Source organism: Bubalus bubalis, chromosome 22 (genome assembly GCF_019923935.1).
Source record: "Bubalus bubalis isolate 160015118507 breed Murrah chromosome 22, NDDB_SH_1, whole genome shotgun sequence".
Classification (NCBI taxonomy): domain Eukaryota; kingdom Metazoa; phylum Chordata; class Mammalia; order Artiodactyla; family Bovidae; genus Bubalus; species Bubalus bubalis.
The window spans coordinates 4,032,920-4,048,421 of NC_059178.1; the positions used below are offsets into that span (position 1 = coordinate 4,032,920).

Sequence of the window (15,502 nt, forward strand, 5' to 3'; positions counted from 1 at the left end):
CACAGTACATCTTATGTGATTCTTTGATAATCAAAGCAAAGTCAAGATAAATCTCTTCACCGTTTCAAATGTGATTTCCCCAAACGAAAGAAATCTAAACATATGGCAAGAAGCTTTAAAATCTGTTAATGTGTGAATGCCATAATAAAAATGTAACTGGGCGTTGTGAACTGCCAGGCCATGTTCTCTGAGAATCAAGGGGCTCTTGGGAGCCTGTCTTCTCCCTCTGCTGTGGAGCTGACTAAATCTGGCTGTGGGGACTACCTCTCCCAGACTGGCGATGGAATATTGAAGAAATGGCGCTACTTGCTAGGCTTAAATATCCTGGCAGAGGGTCTCAAAATGAGGTAATAGAAACACTGTGAAATGCTACAGAATATCTGATGACTGTAGAAGTTTGAATCCCAGTTCCCTTGACTGTGTGACCTTGGGCAAGTCAGCTGACCTGACTCTGTTTCTTTGGCTAAGTGAGAAGGGTCATCTCAGCTTACAAAACTCTTAGGAGGAGAATATCAGTAACATCGACCAAATACCTGGTCATGGTAAAGGCTGCAAAAATGGGAATTTTTACGTGATAAAGAAGGCCAGCCTCTACGCTCAACCTAGCCCATCCACTGGTAACGATAAAGCAAGCCTGAGCTTCTAGTAATGCCATCTATAAAGGATTCAGTATATATGTGTGTGTGTGTGTGTGTGTGTGTGTGTGTGTGTGTGTGTATATATATTCATCAATAAAGTGGCTTTCAGAGGGGAAAGCTAAAAATTCAGCCCACCTTCATCTATAAGCATACAAGTTTATTATGAAGCTGCTTGTTTCTTATTTGCTGTTGTTTTCTGGGGTGCGTGTGTGTTTGCACCCTGCAGCACGTGGGGTCTTAGTTCCCTAACCAGGGATTGAACCCACATTCCCTGCATGGAGGGTGGAGTCTTAACCACTGGGAAGTCCCAAGCTGTTTGTTAATCTCAGTGCTAATCACTCCCTCTTATCTGGAACTAAAATAAGAGAACTACCTGCCCTTTGGACAGTATGTTTAAGCTTTTATTGTGACTGGTAACAGGTTGGGGACTGGAATCTAATAGACAGCCTAGATGTAAAGAACATTAATTAGAAGACTCTTTACGGACAATTTTTCACAGCAAACAAGTTCAAACCAGAAGATGCTGCTTGAAAATCATGACTTTAGTCAAAGTTGAAAGGTACAAGAATAGTTAAGTATTTTGCACAAAGGAAATTTGTTGATGATCCAGTAGAACTGATGCCCATAGAATGCAGTTTCTTAAGGGTTTTGTTTTGCTTCTTTGAGGGAGTTGGCAATCGTCATTGTCAGTTCAGCTGGGGGTTCATTCCTTCATGCTGAGAACCTGGAGTGAAGAGTCCAAGTTAAAAAATATTAGAAAGAGTTAAGCAAATGTAGTTAGTGATGCTGAAGTCTAATACTAGAAAGTAAATCTATTCCCAACAAACCATCACTTGGGAGCTTGATAGACCTCCAGGTGACTCTGAGCACGTTAATACTTAGAACCACAACTGTCCCCCTAGAGGGAAATTAACTTCCTCTTTTTGGGGAGCCACATTATTTTCAGGTCTTTTTGGTATATCAGCTTACTTTATGTCCTGATGTGACTACACAGATGTAGTCACATATATATTTTCACAAAGTCTTCTGTATATTCACAAAGTTTTAAGAAAACTTTTCTTAAAAATGTGTCTGATTGAAAGGTAATTGATTTGTAACGTGTTAATTTCTGCACTCTAGCAAAGTGATTCCTTACACATCCATGTGCATTCTGTCTTCTTGCTCTTTTCCGCCATAGTTTGCCACAGGATGTTGAATGCGGTTCCCTGTGCTGCACAGCGGAACCTGTGCTTCATCTGCTCTGTGCACAACAGTTTGCCTCTGCTAATCCCAAACTCCCGATTCATCCGCCCCCCACCCTCTCCCACCCTCGGCAACCGCGAGTCCGCTCTCTTTGCCACTGTTTCTGCTTCACAGATAAGTGCATTTACACAGGTACAGTTTGACTAACATTGGAAATGTAAATGTGTTATTTCCAGGAATTTGCTACTAAAGTAGCAGCTGGGTGGGGGAATTGCTAGGGAACAGTGGAATCTTAATTGCTACTTTGCTTCTCTGGCAAAGCCTCATTCCACAAGTCAAAGCTAGCTCATGAATTACACAGTTACACGTTATAAACCCATGACTGTAAATGGCAGTCGTGTGGGCAACTTGGGAAGAGGAGCTAATGTGGGTTTCTGCCAATTCTACATTGCTTGTTGTTGGCTTGTTGTGGGCTTCTGTTCAAATTAACTAAGACTGAAGAAAGGATGAGTAGCTTTGATTTTAAACCACAGCACCCTTTATCCACTGAGATGAGAAAACACTTTTCATCCAGATGAGAGCTTATTATACCTTCCAAGATTCTCCAGCAATTCAGGTTCCCCAACATCCAGACCAGCCATTTGTTCCTAATAAAGGAATTACTGAGATTCTCAGGTCAGTTATTACCTGCTCAGTGGCTCGATTGTTTTGACCAGGTGATAATGAAGCCAGGGCCTCAGGTTCAATTCCCACACAGGCCAATTAGCTTTGCTTTTCTCCAGGAGGCCAGGTTGCACTGTTAAGGGTCGCCCGCCTGCCTGAAGATGCTGCCACACATTTGTGATAGGAGCCCCGAGCACACAGGGGTCAGACGAGGTCAAGCCCATGGAAGTCCCCTGCGTTGGCTCAGAATATTGAATCTGCGAGCTTGGCTCAAGGGAATGGAAGTACAGTGACAATAAAAAGACAGATTGCGTAACCGAAGAAAATCAAGGGCCTGGAGGCGGAGAGGGTCCATGCTTAGGGTAGGAGGGAACTGTATTTGAGGTGGGGGCCGGCTTCACTCTGCTTCTTCATATAAATGGTCAGGGTAAGCAGAAGCTTTTTAGTATTCTCAATTGTATGTTGTTTTTACGATATATGGGGCTACCCTTAGAGCATTTCACATATTAATAAATAAAGTTATTCCCTTTGCTCATCTGATGGAACAGTCAGAGCAGTCCCTTAAAGGTGAGGGCAGGGAATACCCTGGTGGTTCAGTGGTTAGGACTCTGCACTTGTAATGCAGCGGGTACAAGTTCATCCCTGGTCCAGGAACTAAGATCCTGCATACTTCATGGTGAGGACAAACTAAATTAAAATAGTACTAACTTAAAAAGAAAAAAAAATTTAAAGTGAGGGCAAATTTGTACATTTACTTTCTTTCCATAACACCCCTTGCAATGCATTCTCCAGGTCCTTTTCCCCACGTCAACCAAATAAGAGAAAAAATGCGAGGCTGAAAAAGAAGAAGAAGAAAAAAAGAGCTGGGTCCAGATTACAAAAGGAACCCAAAGACCAGCCTCAACCTTCACTGAAACTCAGGACAAACCACAGCCACCTCCAGGATTATGGATTAGATTCTGTAGCTGAGCTGAACACTGTTTCATGTTACGGAAACCGTAGGGGGAAAATTCCATTAACTTTTGTGAGAAGGGTAGAGTTAAAAGATATAGGTTTAACCTTGAAAAACTATTGGCCATCATTGCTAATAAAGTTCTGGATCCTGTTGGTCATGATATACTAGTCTAGGTTCAGTGTGCATTTACATAAATCTTTTCCTGAATCAAGTAAATATCTTTGTCATGAAACAGGAAGATGCTCAGTTGTAACTCCAGGTCTGGGAGGTTTGGAAACAGGACTTGATGCCTTATTACTAAAATGGGAGAGGGGAGCATGAGGATAGTTTTTAATTTTAAGAAAAGTCCTGCTGTTAATTCTGATAATGCTTGGCTGAATTATTAAACTTCTTTCTAACACTGAAAGATATAAGGATTTCTAATAGAATGATTCTCTTGGTACTTCCTCTGTGTAAGATAATTGTAGGATGTTTTCAATTTTCATATCAACATACTTTCACTGAGGTGGAGTATCTAAAGCAAGAAAAGTGATCAACTGTTTTGGTCTCTGCAAAGACTAACTGTTGAATTTGTCTTTCATGCTGCTGGGAAATAAGTCCAAAAGAAGAGGACCAGTGTGTGCAATAGCTAGTTATTCAGTCTGAGGTGGAATTAAATGAGATGGGCTTTCTGAAACTGTAAAAAGAGGAACAGAGCGTAAAGAGATGTAATGGAAAGCAGGGCCTGATTAGAAAAAGATGACTTCTTCAGCTCACACTGCATACTGATAAATATCGTCCCCTTAAAACAGCCACCCTCTGTAACTGCCCACCCAATCTATCCTATAGTTCTGCCGCTCAAAGACCTTTTTGGAGCTGCTGCTGCTGCTGCTAAGTCACTTCAGTCGTGTCCGACTCTGTGCGACCCCACAGACGGCAGCCCACCAGGCTCCCCCGTCCCTGGGATTCTCCAGGCAAGAACACTGGAGTGGGTTGCCATTTCCTTCTCCAATGCAGGAAAGTGAAAAGTGAAAGTGAAGTCGCTCAGTCGTGTCCGACTCTTTGCGACCCCATGGACTGCAGCCCACCGGGCTCCCCAGTCCATGGGATTTTCCAGGCAAGAGTACTAATCTTTTGCAATTGCTTTTGAAGTTTACAGAATGTCCTTCTGAAGATGGCAAAAGAACTTTGATCCTTGAGGGAGGAGTTGCACTTTTCAAAACATTCCAGAGTTATGCGGAGCTGGGTTTGGGGGAATAAAGCAACTCGAGTGGATGTCGTTGCTTGAGTCGCCGTGAGGCACTGTGGACTCATAACGTGGTAGGATGTGGTGTGTGTGCACGTGTGCTCAGTTGTGTCTGACTGTGTGCGACCCCATGGGCTGCTGCCCGCCGGGCTCCTCCGTCCATGGGATTCTCTAGGCAAGAAGACTGGAGTGGGTTGCCATTTCCTTCTCCAGGGGGTCTTCCCAACCCAGGGATGGAACCTGAGTCTCTTGGGTCTCCTGCATTGGCAGGCGGCTTCTTTACCCCTAAGACACCTGGGCAGCCAGGGTGTGGAGAGGTGGTATTCTATGAATGCTCTATGAGGGTAAGTCCATTTCCGTGTTTGCTATTTTAGAGGGTTTTATGGTGGTGATCATGGTTAGTCTTCTGACCAAGGAGAAGGCCTTGCTGTTGGATATCTACCCATGGGAAGTCCAGCAAAGCACTTGACCAAGAATAGCCCAGGTCAGCTAGGGCCCAAGAAGTCAATCACAAATTCCCAGAACCCTCAGAGCCACACGATTCATTAGCAGACATGAGAGCTTATATAACACGAGTGTGGACCAGAGAATCAGATCCTCGGGGCTCTGCACAAAGTTGGTACTTATTTCTGTATCAGTTGATGTAATCCAGATTTTCTTTCTGAAAAAAGGCTAGAGGAGACTTTCTCTCTAGGTGCTTAATGCAACAAATAAACTTTTTTTGTTTGCATTCAGCACAGAGAACCCACAGTAGACTGACATAGAAAGGCTGTAAGAGACCAGCTAAGGCCTGGCCACACCAGCCCGGAGCCTCTGTTAAGGGGCCATCAATCAGAGGTAACCACGTGAGAGCTCCCCAAGGTCCGTGAGGGAAGTACGATGTTATTTTCGCCAGAAGCAGCAAGAGGGAAGGCTGCCACTGCCTCCCACACCCTTCATCTCTAGGATCAGAAGGGACCATTCCCCCCCTCGAACGGCAGCGGACTGTCCAAGGCAGACCCCACTGGCTTTTCCCGTGAAAGGGTACATGACCGGCCTCCGAGTTTCCTCACCTTTAAAACGGAGAGATGAAGAGAACCTTCCTGAATCTCCCTCCTAAGACTGCTGTGAGCATCCACTCGAGGAAACGGGTAGAGGTAAGCTCTTGGATTACGGAAAATACTTACTAACACTAGTGGTTATTTTTCGTTTTAATTAATTTTTTATTGGAGTAGAGTTTATTTACGATGTTGTGTTAGTTTGGCTACTATTATTAGGAGGATTTCAATGATTACTTTTGCCTTTTGTCATAAATTTCAGGGAAACTTCTTAAAAGTTAACAAGACATCTCATTTTCAGTTGCCCTGCTTTCTTCCTATAAATTTTATTTTCTCTTTCATCTTGTTTACTGTCTTTGTACCTAACAGTGCCAATTTGGTATAAATGTTTCCCTCTGTCCTCTGTAAAATCACATACAGAATGGATTAGTTGACCTGAGATATTTTCACCAAGTTTTAAAATATTCGGATGAGACCCAAACTAGGTAAATTTGGAACAAATATGAAGGGGTACTAGCTTGCATCAGAAGTAGCAAACGAGAATGCTCTCTTGTAAAAGGCTCTTCCACTAGTGTTCATCAAAGAATAAACATATATTGGGACTTCCTTAGTGGCCCGGGGGTTAAGAATCCGTCTTCAAATGCATGGGTCGAGGGTTCGATCCCTGGTCAGGGAACTAGATCCCACATGCTGAGGCTAAAAGTTCACGCGCCTCACCTACAGACCCTGCGCCCTGCATCTAAAGAGGTCTGAAACGAAGACCGAAGGGCCTGGGTGCGGCGGCTCAGAGCCAGCACGGCCAAATAAATGAATCTTTAAAATACATACACATGAACAAACATATCTATAGCTCCACAGGGATCAACTCAAATAATCTATGGCCTCACGGTCAAAATATTGGGGAAGGATGTGGTAAATTAAAAAACCCTACCAATGTACAATTGCTAACAAAACTCCTAAAAAGGAATTCGATGTCTTAGGAGGAAAGATAACTGATGACGTCAAAAAGAAAAGCTAGCATGGGGACTAGCCACGCATCCTCTGAGTGTGTACAGCATCTGCCTGCAGGAGCCGCCATGAAGAGCAGCTCTGTTCCTCCCTGCAAAAAAACTTCCCCTCTTCCAATTTCCCCATGCGCCTTCCACCCCCGCCCCAGCCCACCTCTCCTGACCTCCACCTCCCCAGTATGTTCACTGTACCCTTGAGTCTCGAACCTGTGTCTTTGAAGTTGCTGACGTCCTCGGAATCCCAGGCAGGCTGGTGAATGCTCAGGGGCTCCCATGGAGGCATCTGGTGGCCTCGGGCCGCCTTTGCTTGTAGGAGGCTTAGCAAGTTCCTTGTCGCTTCTTCCCACTGGGCATACTCCCTCAGCTGCTCCTTCAGGCTCTCCTCCTCATGAAGTTGTGGGGACTCTGCCACTCTCTTTTTTCCCATTAAGTGTCCTGTTCAAAAGCAGAATGGAGAAGGAAATGGCACCCCACTCCAGTGTTCTTGCCTGGAGAATCCCGTGGACGGAGGAGCCTGATGGGCTGCCGTCTATGGGGTCACACAGAGTAGGACATGACTGAGTGATTTCACTTTCACCTTTCACTTTCATGCATTGGAGAAGGAAATGGCAACCCACTCCAGTGTTCTTGCCTAGAGAATCTCAGTGAGAGAGGAGCCTGGTGGGCTGCCATCTATGGGGTCGCACAGAGTCAGACACGACTGAAGTGACTTAGCAGCAGCAGCAGCAGCAAAAGCAGAAACCATACACAGCCAATATTTTATAATAACTAGAAATGAAGTATAACCTTTAAAATTATGAATCACTATCTTGTACACCTGTAACTTACAAAACATTGGATGTCAATTATACCCCAATTTTAAAAAAGGATATTCAATGCCACATTCATAAAAAATAAAATAAGCATATACTCTGGGTCAAAAAAAAAAAAAAATCAAAACAAAACCCAAAACAGCATGCCACTAATTTAACCCAGGGGAATGAATGAACGAGAAATTTAAAAAGGCACCGACTGTGTTTGTGCTTCTTCCTCCTAAATGCGATATAAATTGCACTTTATTAGTAGGAGGAGTTAGTTTGTAAACAACAGACAGATTTTGCTCCCAGCTCAAAATCCCTAATGAATGGACAGAATTCAGAACCGCAATTCAGGAGCCCTGGGTCTGGTCCCTCTGCTCACTAGCCAGGTGACCTCTCTCAAGTCATTTTGCACCCCCAGCCTTCAATTTTATCAACCATAAAATGAACATGTTGGGTCACATGACATCGAAGGAACCTTCCACATCTAAAATTCTATCACCAGTTCTGTGTGCATAGAATTCTATTCCCAGCTAAAGGATGGCATCTGAACATCTTCCCCAGTCAATTTTGAATTTCTCCTGAAAAGTCTCCATGCTCTTCTTTGTGTGATTAAAAAGGTGTTGCTTTCCTCTTATCTGTACCAAAGGAATTTTTCATTTAAACTTTCTTAGAATTTTAGCTGAGACTGAACCTAAAATTGTACCTAGAAATTACAGTTTGTAATGAAAAATAAATTGAAGACAAATTCTGGCCAATGCGTTTCAGCCACCGAGATGCAGTATTTTTCTCTTGGAGGTTAAAATGGTCACAAAAGTCTATCAGGAGCTCCAGAGATGAGCATTTGCCATAAAAACAAATAAAAGTTGGTATGCAGGAGGCCAAACCACGAAAAACATAAAAATTCATGTACGCAAATGGGGATAGCCATAGGATCAGAAGGGGATGAAATTTAACGACTGCATTCCTAACACTTTAGCCCATGGCTTAAATATACTCACATTATCTTATTTACTTTCTTCGGTTGATTTTCCTCATTTCTCTGTAATTGGATTTTGTTGTTGTTTAATTGCTAAGTTGTGTCCAACTCTTCTGCGACCCACGGACTGTAGCCCGCCAGGCTCCTCTGTCCACAGGATTTCCCAGGCAAGGATACTGGGTTGCCATTTCCTTCTCCAGGGGATCTTTCTGACCCAGGAATCAAACTCGAGTCTCCTGCATTGCAGGTGGATTCTTTACCACTGAGTCACCAGGGAAGTCTGCGTAATTGAGTTTTAGAACACTTTTAATTTCTCACAGTAATAAAACTATGGTGCATTTGATTTAAAGTTCACAAGCAAAGAGCTCTTTGTGGCTTTAGTGTTGACTGGCATTAGAAGAATGTAAGGCAAAGGCCATGAAAAAGGTTATTGATAGACCCCGAGACCACTTGAAATGGAACGAGGCTCCTTCCTAACAGCTCTGTATACCAAGAAAGAAGCCCAGACCGTGACTTTATTGCTTGTGTGTGTGATGTACAGTCCACAGGATGTTTCAATGCGGACTACTTCATTTGACCCACACCCCAATCAATTTGATGAAAATGAGACTTGCCACAGGTTGCACACATGCAAGTAAAGATTCTGGATTCAAATCAGCTCACAGTCCAGACTCTACGGTATTACACTGCTTTCCAAGTGTCTTTGAACTTCCTAAGAATGTAAGGCAGTTAGAAATTATTCTGGGGCTTGGAAATAAGTATGAGGTTTACAAAAGGCTTTCTAATGTCATCAAAAGGAATGGCGATCATATATCACTATGTCATGACTCATTATGTGACTCAGAAAAATTAATTCTGTGCACATTGGGAAGCCTGAAAATGAGGTTTCCCTGCATTGCAGTGTGAGCTTTGCCAAGTCGCTTAGGGCCTGACACGTCACACAATTTTAAGACTCGATTGAGGATACTGTCCCAACTGAAGGATTGGAATCTTGAAAGGCTGGCTCCCCACTTATCTGCTTGGTGAACTTGGTGTCCAGACATGCACTAAATAACCTTGCCTTTAGCCATCAAAATGATTATGTTGCACAACTTCCCAGGAAGTAGCAAGTCACTTGGCTTTATTACTATGGAGGAAATTGAATCATGATAATGGGAAAGCAGGATTAGAATCTGATGCTCCCAATGATGACCTCAGTTGCTCTTGCTCTTGGTCATTGCCTGTCATCTAGTTAGGATGCTGGAACTGAAGCGGAGGGACGATGGAGATGTTTTTACAAAGAAGGACTTCATTTTTGTCGTGCTTGAGTAATTTTGTGACTTTTCTACAATGGAAGGCTAACGTAGGCCTCCACTCTATGGGTGATTTAACATAGACTCTTGGGACCTTGGGGGCTTCCAGGGTGGCTCAGTGGTAAAGAATCCGCCTGCCGATGCAGGAGACACAGGAGATTCAGGTTCCATCCCTGGGCCAGGGGAGGAGGAAATGGCAACCCACTTCAATATTCTTGGCTGGGAAATTCCCTGGACAGAGGAGCCTGGCAGGCTACAGTTCATGGGGTTGCAAAGAGTCAAACATGACGGAGCCTAGCACATAGCTACACATAGCTATGGGGACCCTGTACTGAATTTCAGTATTTGCCATTTTGGTGGGTGGGTGTTCAGACTCCCTTCCCTAGACCACAGACTTTTGTCCTTTTCTAAGGAAAGTGCACCACCTATAACATCCCAGAGAAGCACACATCCCCTGGGTCCTAATGCACTACTTACTTAGCTAGCGACCATCAACCAAATAATTGTCTCCATGACAACGTGGATGATATGCCCATTTCCATCTCTTCTCCCATCATCATTTGTTATGTGTCCATATCACATTAATGGAGATCTCAGCACAGACAAAAGACAGGCACTAGAAAAAATAAACCCTCGCTGGGGTGGGGGTGGGTTTTGTCCTTTTTTATCACTTAAAAATATCACTAAAATGGCAGGTTTGCAAGAGAAAAGAATTTTCTTGAACTGCAAACTTGAAGATTATCCTAACTTCAGACAATATCTATTAAGACAGAAAGTGTTGAGTATAAGAGCTGGTTTTTCTTTTTTTTGGGGGGGGTACTTCAGCCGTGTCTCCCAGTGGCTGGTGCAGCACAGTTATGTAAACCATTCTGCAGCTGAGCACTGGCGTTCGGAATGGAGCCTTCCACGGCACGCTTCACACCAGAGTCAGAACCACGACAGAAACACTGCACGGGCACACAGGGGAGAGGCCCCGTATTAGTGCTGACCTGTATTTGCATCACACACAAAACTTTTCCATGAAGATCAAGCCAGCTAAGAACTGGTTAAGTTTTCAGTCTGCTAACTTCTTTTCCACGGCCACATCACGTTCCTCTCAGCTGGAAGAAGCAAATCACTTAACAAACCTGCAAATTTGTGCTGACAGCTTCTTCATGGCCCGCGATATGTGGCTTTCGTTTGCTTTAATTAAAACCAAACTGCATGTCTTCAGTGATTGAGGAGGACAGGCATTCACTTAGAGCGGAAAGCTCAGTTTAAAACCTAGCGTGGTGTTCATGCTTGTGAGTGCTCACAGGCCAATAGAGGGCACGTCCTCCCAAAGTAAACTCCTCAGCCACTGCAGAAAAAAGTTGAGTCACTTTCAACTCAAATGTGATGCTCTGCATCACCTCCCTCTTTCCCTTCATCAACTCTGCACAACTCTGAAAAAGGAAAATGAGCATGTTTGCAAGAACATAAGAGAATAAGACAATTTGGGGTGCCGCTGGTCGGTACACTTTGGAGCTGGGAACAAATATATGGATACCAAGAGGGAAACAGAGGGCGGGAGGACTGAGAGCTGGGGATGAACACGTAAACACTGTTGACATTGTGTACAAAATAAATAACTAATGAGAACATGCTGTGAAGCACAGAGAACTCTACTTAAGGCACTGTGGTGATCGGAATGGGAAGGAAACCCAAAAGGAAGGGGGTAAATGCACACTACAGCTGACTCACTTTGTTGTACAGCAGAAACCAAGACAGCTTCGTAAAGCAACTATAGTCCAATAAAAATTAGAAGGACACTGTTATTTATTTATTTTTATTTGGCTGTACCGGGTCTTAGTTATGACATGTGGGCTCTAGCTCCCCAACCAGGGATGGAGCCCTGGGCCCCTAAGTTGAGAGCATGGAATCGTCACCACTGGACCACTAGGGAAGTCCCCAAAATTAATCTTTAAAAAGAAACAACTTAACTCTAGCTTTCCCGCTAGCTCTCTTGTTCTGCTTTTGGCCTTCAAGAGTTACCTAACAATGAGCCTTTTTGGTACAAACACATGTATGAGCAAAAAGAGGCTGGAAATCTGGAGGTTTCCACCTTCTCAGCCCATTGGCTGCTGGCCAGACTAGGCAATGGCCACTTGATCTAAACTCCCAGGAGCCCTTTTTAAGTATTGATAAGGACAGAGTAAAGGGACAAAATAGGTAATTAAGTAGTTAACCCCACTAGGGGATTATAAGTAGGAAAAATATGGGAGACCCCTGTAAATTCACAATTACTCAAGAGAGCAGGTTTGCGTAATGACAAAACCAAGCAGGCTTGCTTACAACAAAACCATGGAACAAAAGTATGAGACATGTCCCTAAACAACAAATCAATGGTGTCATGAGACCCACATCCTGCCAGTGAGCTCAGTAACTTAATGGTCCCTAGGACATGCTCTCTGGACACACAAAAAACAACAGTTTGTAGACCTAGTTTGACCACATAGGGACACAGAACTGCCCTGCCCAACCTGGAGGAGGAGCTGATGGTGGAAGCATGACTGTCTACTCAAAGCAAAGAAGTTCTCCCCCTCCCTGTTTTTCCTTTGATCATGAAAGCATAGCCCAGTAAGGTCTCAGGGTGCAGCATTTCTCACCGGCCAACTTGTCAACCTCACAAGCATCCTTTTATAATAAATCACTTCTTATCCATCTCTTTGCCTCTCCCTGAATTCTTTTCTGCACTAAGACATTAAGGGCCTGTGGAACCACAGCTCTTCAGAACCCCCCCAAACACACCCAGATGTTTCAGTATCAATTCTAGGTTTGGCTTCTTTAATACCTTCCAAGTGTCCTTCTCTCTGGGTGTGCAGGGCTTTTCACTCATCCCAATCTTTCCTTTCTATACCCCGGCTCCTGGGCTTCGCTGTCTTTCAAAAATGACAAATACTTTCCTGTCTGGGGTTGAGGACTTGGCAAATGATTCCTTAAGTAGTCATGAAAACTGCGCTATTGCAACCCAGAGCTCTCCACTTCTCTGCGGGGAAACCCACACAAGGCACCGGATCTGAGCGCCTGAAGTTCTAACCTCACGCCCGCCACATAAACGCATCCTAGTAGGCACCCCACTCCAGTACTCTTGCCTGGAAAATCCCATGGATGGAGGAGCCTGGTGGGCTGCAGTCCATGGGGTCGCTAAGAGTCGGACACGACTGAGCGACTTCACTTTCACTTTTCACTTTCATGCATTGGAGAAGGAAATGGCAACACACTCCAGTGTTCTTGTCTGGAGAATCCCAGGGACGGGGGAGCCTGGTGGGCTACTGTCTATGGGGTCGCACAGAATCGGACACGACTGAAGCGACTTATCATCATCAGCAGCAGCAGTCTTCACACAGAGATGCTGTAACGCCTCTAAGAGTTGAATTAGCAGGTATCTTTCCAACACACCCTCCCACCTCTCCTAAGTAGATGACTAAGGAAATCGTGAAACACACACGCCGCCTGACATCTCTCTAGGGATCGACTGGCTTCCGGGGAAATGTTGGGTTGTTGTAGCTGGCTGTGGGATAGAGGGGAGGTGGCCGAGGAAGCCGAATGTTTTGTATTATTTGCCAGAGCCTCTGCTCCGCACGGCAGAGGGCTCCGGGGTGATGTAGAAGCGGCGGGGTCGCTCCCGGCGGCCCGGGAAGGCAGCGAGCGCGCGCTCCGCGGCCCGGCGTCCAACCCGCCGCGGTGCCGGGCCGGGACCAGCACACCTCCAAGCCAGGAGAGCGGGACTTACAGGCGGAGGGGCAGGGGGAAGGAGCGAGGTTAGAGGGCGAGAGAGGCGGAGGAAATCAGGACTCTCGGGACAGAGACGCGGGATCCGCGTGGAGACCGGGCGATTCCCCGAGCGCGGAGCCTGCTGGACGGAAAGAGGGAAAGGAGGCAAAAGGGCAGAGAAAAGAAAATCGCTTCAAGGCAAAAACAAAACAAAACAAAACAACACAAAAAAACCCTGGGGAAATTCAGGCGGGCTCCAAACCGAGATGGGATTCAAGCGCTGAACGGATCTGAAAGGCGGGGTGGGCGCCGCGCCCCGGGCCCACACCTGTGGCTTTGTGAGACGCAAAGGCGCAGCGGCCGGGCTGGACCAGGGCTCCGGGACGCCCTGGGGACCCGGATCCCCAAAGTTGTTCGGGGAGAGAACCATGCCAGACAGGGTTGTGATTAGGTGGATAAAGGGTGCTGCAGGGAGATGCCCACGGAGGGTTATCTCTGGGATTTGGGAGAGCTGCGTGCTGGGTGGGTGTCTTGGGGAGGAGAGAAGACAGCGGCAAGGACCGACGGCCTCCCTGGATGCTGAAGGGCAGGGTGGGCGTTTGGGTCGAAAGGTCGGAGCAAACCCAGCCCCCCCAAGGCCGAGCCACAGAAACGCCGGGAGATGCGGAGACGCGCACCGGCGGCGGGCTGGCCCCGCCGGGACTCGAGCGCGCGGGACACTCACCGACCGCCCAGTGGTTGCCGCGCGTGTACATCTTGGCCAGCGCGCCTCCTCTGCCAGCCGTCACCGGGGCGGCCGATCCCCGGGGCGCCAGGCAGAGGACCAGCGCCAGCAGGACGAGCGAGACCTCGCGGCCGCGCATGGTCCCGGCGGAAAGCGCCCGGAGCGCCGCGGCGAGGCTGGGCGGAGAGCGCGTTCTCCCCGCGGAGGCACGCCTAGGATCCGGAGCTCGGAGGAGCGCCGCCGCCGCCGCCCGCCTCTGCTCCGGCCGCCGCCGCGCCGGGGCTTTATATGCAAGCCCGGGCGGGCGGGGGTGTGGAGGTGGGGGTGGGGGTGGCTCCTCCGCCGCGGCCCCGAGCGCTCTGACATCTCCCTGTGGCGAGAGCCGGGGCGCTGAACCACAGTCTCCGAAAACCATCCATCTTCCCGCCCAGGGGTGAAAAGGCCGGGTGTACCCCGCGCGCCTCTCTCTTTCCCGCGTAGACCCGCCCGTCACCCCACACTGGACTCCTTTCCACCCTCGACGCCGTCGCTCGAACACTATGTAGTGAACTCCTCCTTTCGCAGCTCGGCCAGGGCGCCTCCTGGCTAGCTGCCTTCGGATCCAGCAAGGGGGAGCAAGGTCGCGGCCGCCTGACCCCAGGGGAGAGGGGCGCGGCGGAGCGCGGGCTGTAGAGAGGGATGAACACGGAGGATGGATGTTTTTAGGCCGGGCTTTGCTGGAGGGGATTGGAGCCCGAATTGCAAAGCACTTCTGATTCTCAGACCTTTCCGCTCTGGGGACCACCTCCCTTCCTCGCGTCCCAGCCCACGAAACTTTTGCCTCTCTCCTGCAGAGCGCCCCTAATCCCCGCCGCTTCACCACCTCCAGCAAATACCCTCACCCGACCTGGGCTTTCCGTCCCTGCCCCTGAGGTGCAATGGAAGCTGGAGCGGGAAAGGCGTGTAATGTGACGGAACCGGCAACAGTTTTACCACTCTCCTGGTTCCCTTCATCAGGGTCCGCTAATGGAAGAAGCTTTTATGCCGGTGTCCCTAGGCTGCGCCTACCAGACGGCGCAAACTGTCCCTCAACTGCTGTTTACACACTCCTCTGGGGCTGGGCATCTTTGCTCTGCTCCTTCTGTTCTCGGAGATGAGGAAGGGCCACCGGCTCAACTCCCCAGATTCTCAATGCCATGGATACAAAGCGGGTGGGCGCCATAGCCATGCCGCAGTGACTGGAAGCGGGGAGGATGCTGTTGCCCACGATTCGGCTGCCAGAGCTGGGG

The 15,502-nt window shown here is 47.3% G+C and overlaps 1 protein-coding gene across 1 annotated transcript; it reads right to left on the reverse strand.

Annotated features, from left to right (window-relative positions):
- Window positions 1-1,159: 1,159 nt before the first annotated feature.
- Window positions 1,160-14,523, reverse strand: LOC102394967 (gastrin releasing peptide). Its single transcript, XM_025273361.3, has 3 exons — window positions 14,235-14,523; window positions 6,915-7,142; window positions 1,160-1,362 (listed from the first exon to the last, which is right to left on the reverse strand). Exons 1-3 carry the CDS (start codon window positions 14,371-14,373, stop codon window positions 1,325-1,327), a joined length of 405 nt encoding a protein of 134 aa, XP_025129146.2. The 5' UTR covers window positions 14,374-14,523; the 3' UTR covers window positions 1,160-1,324.
- Window positions 14,524-15,502: the final 979 nt, after the last annotated feature.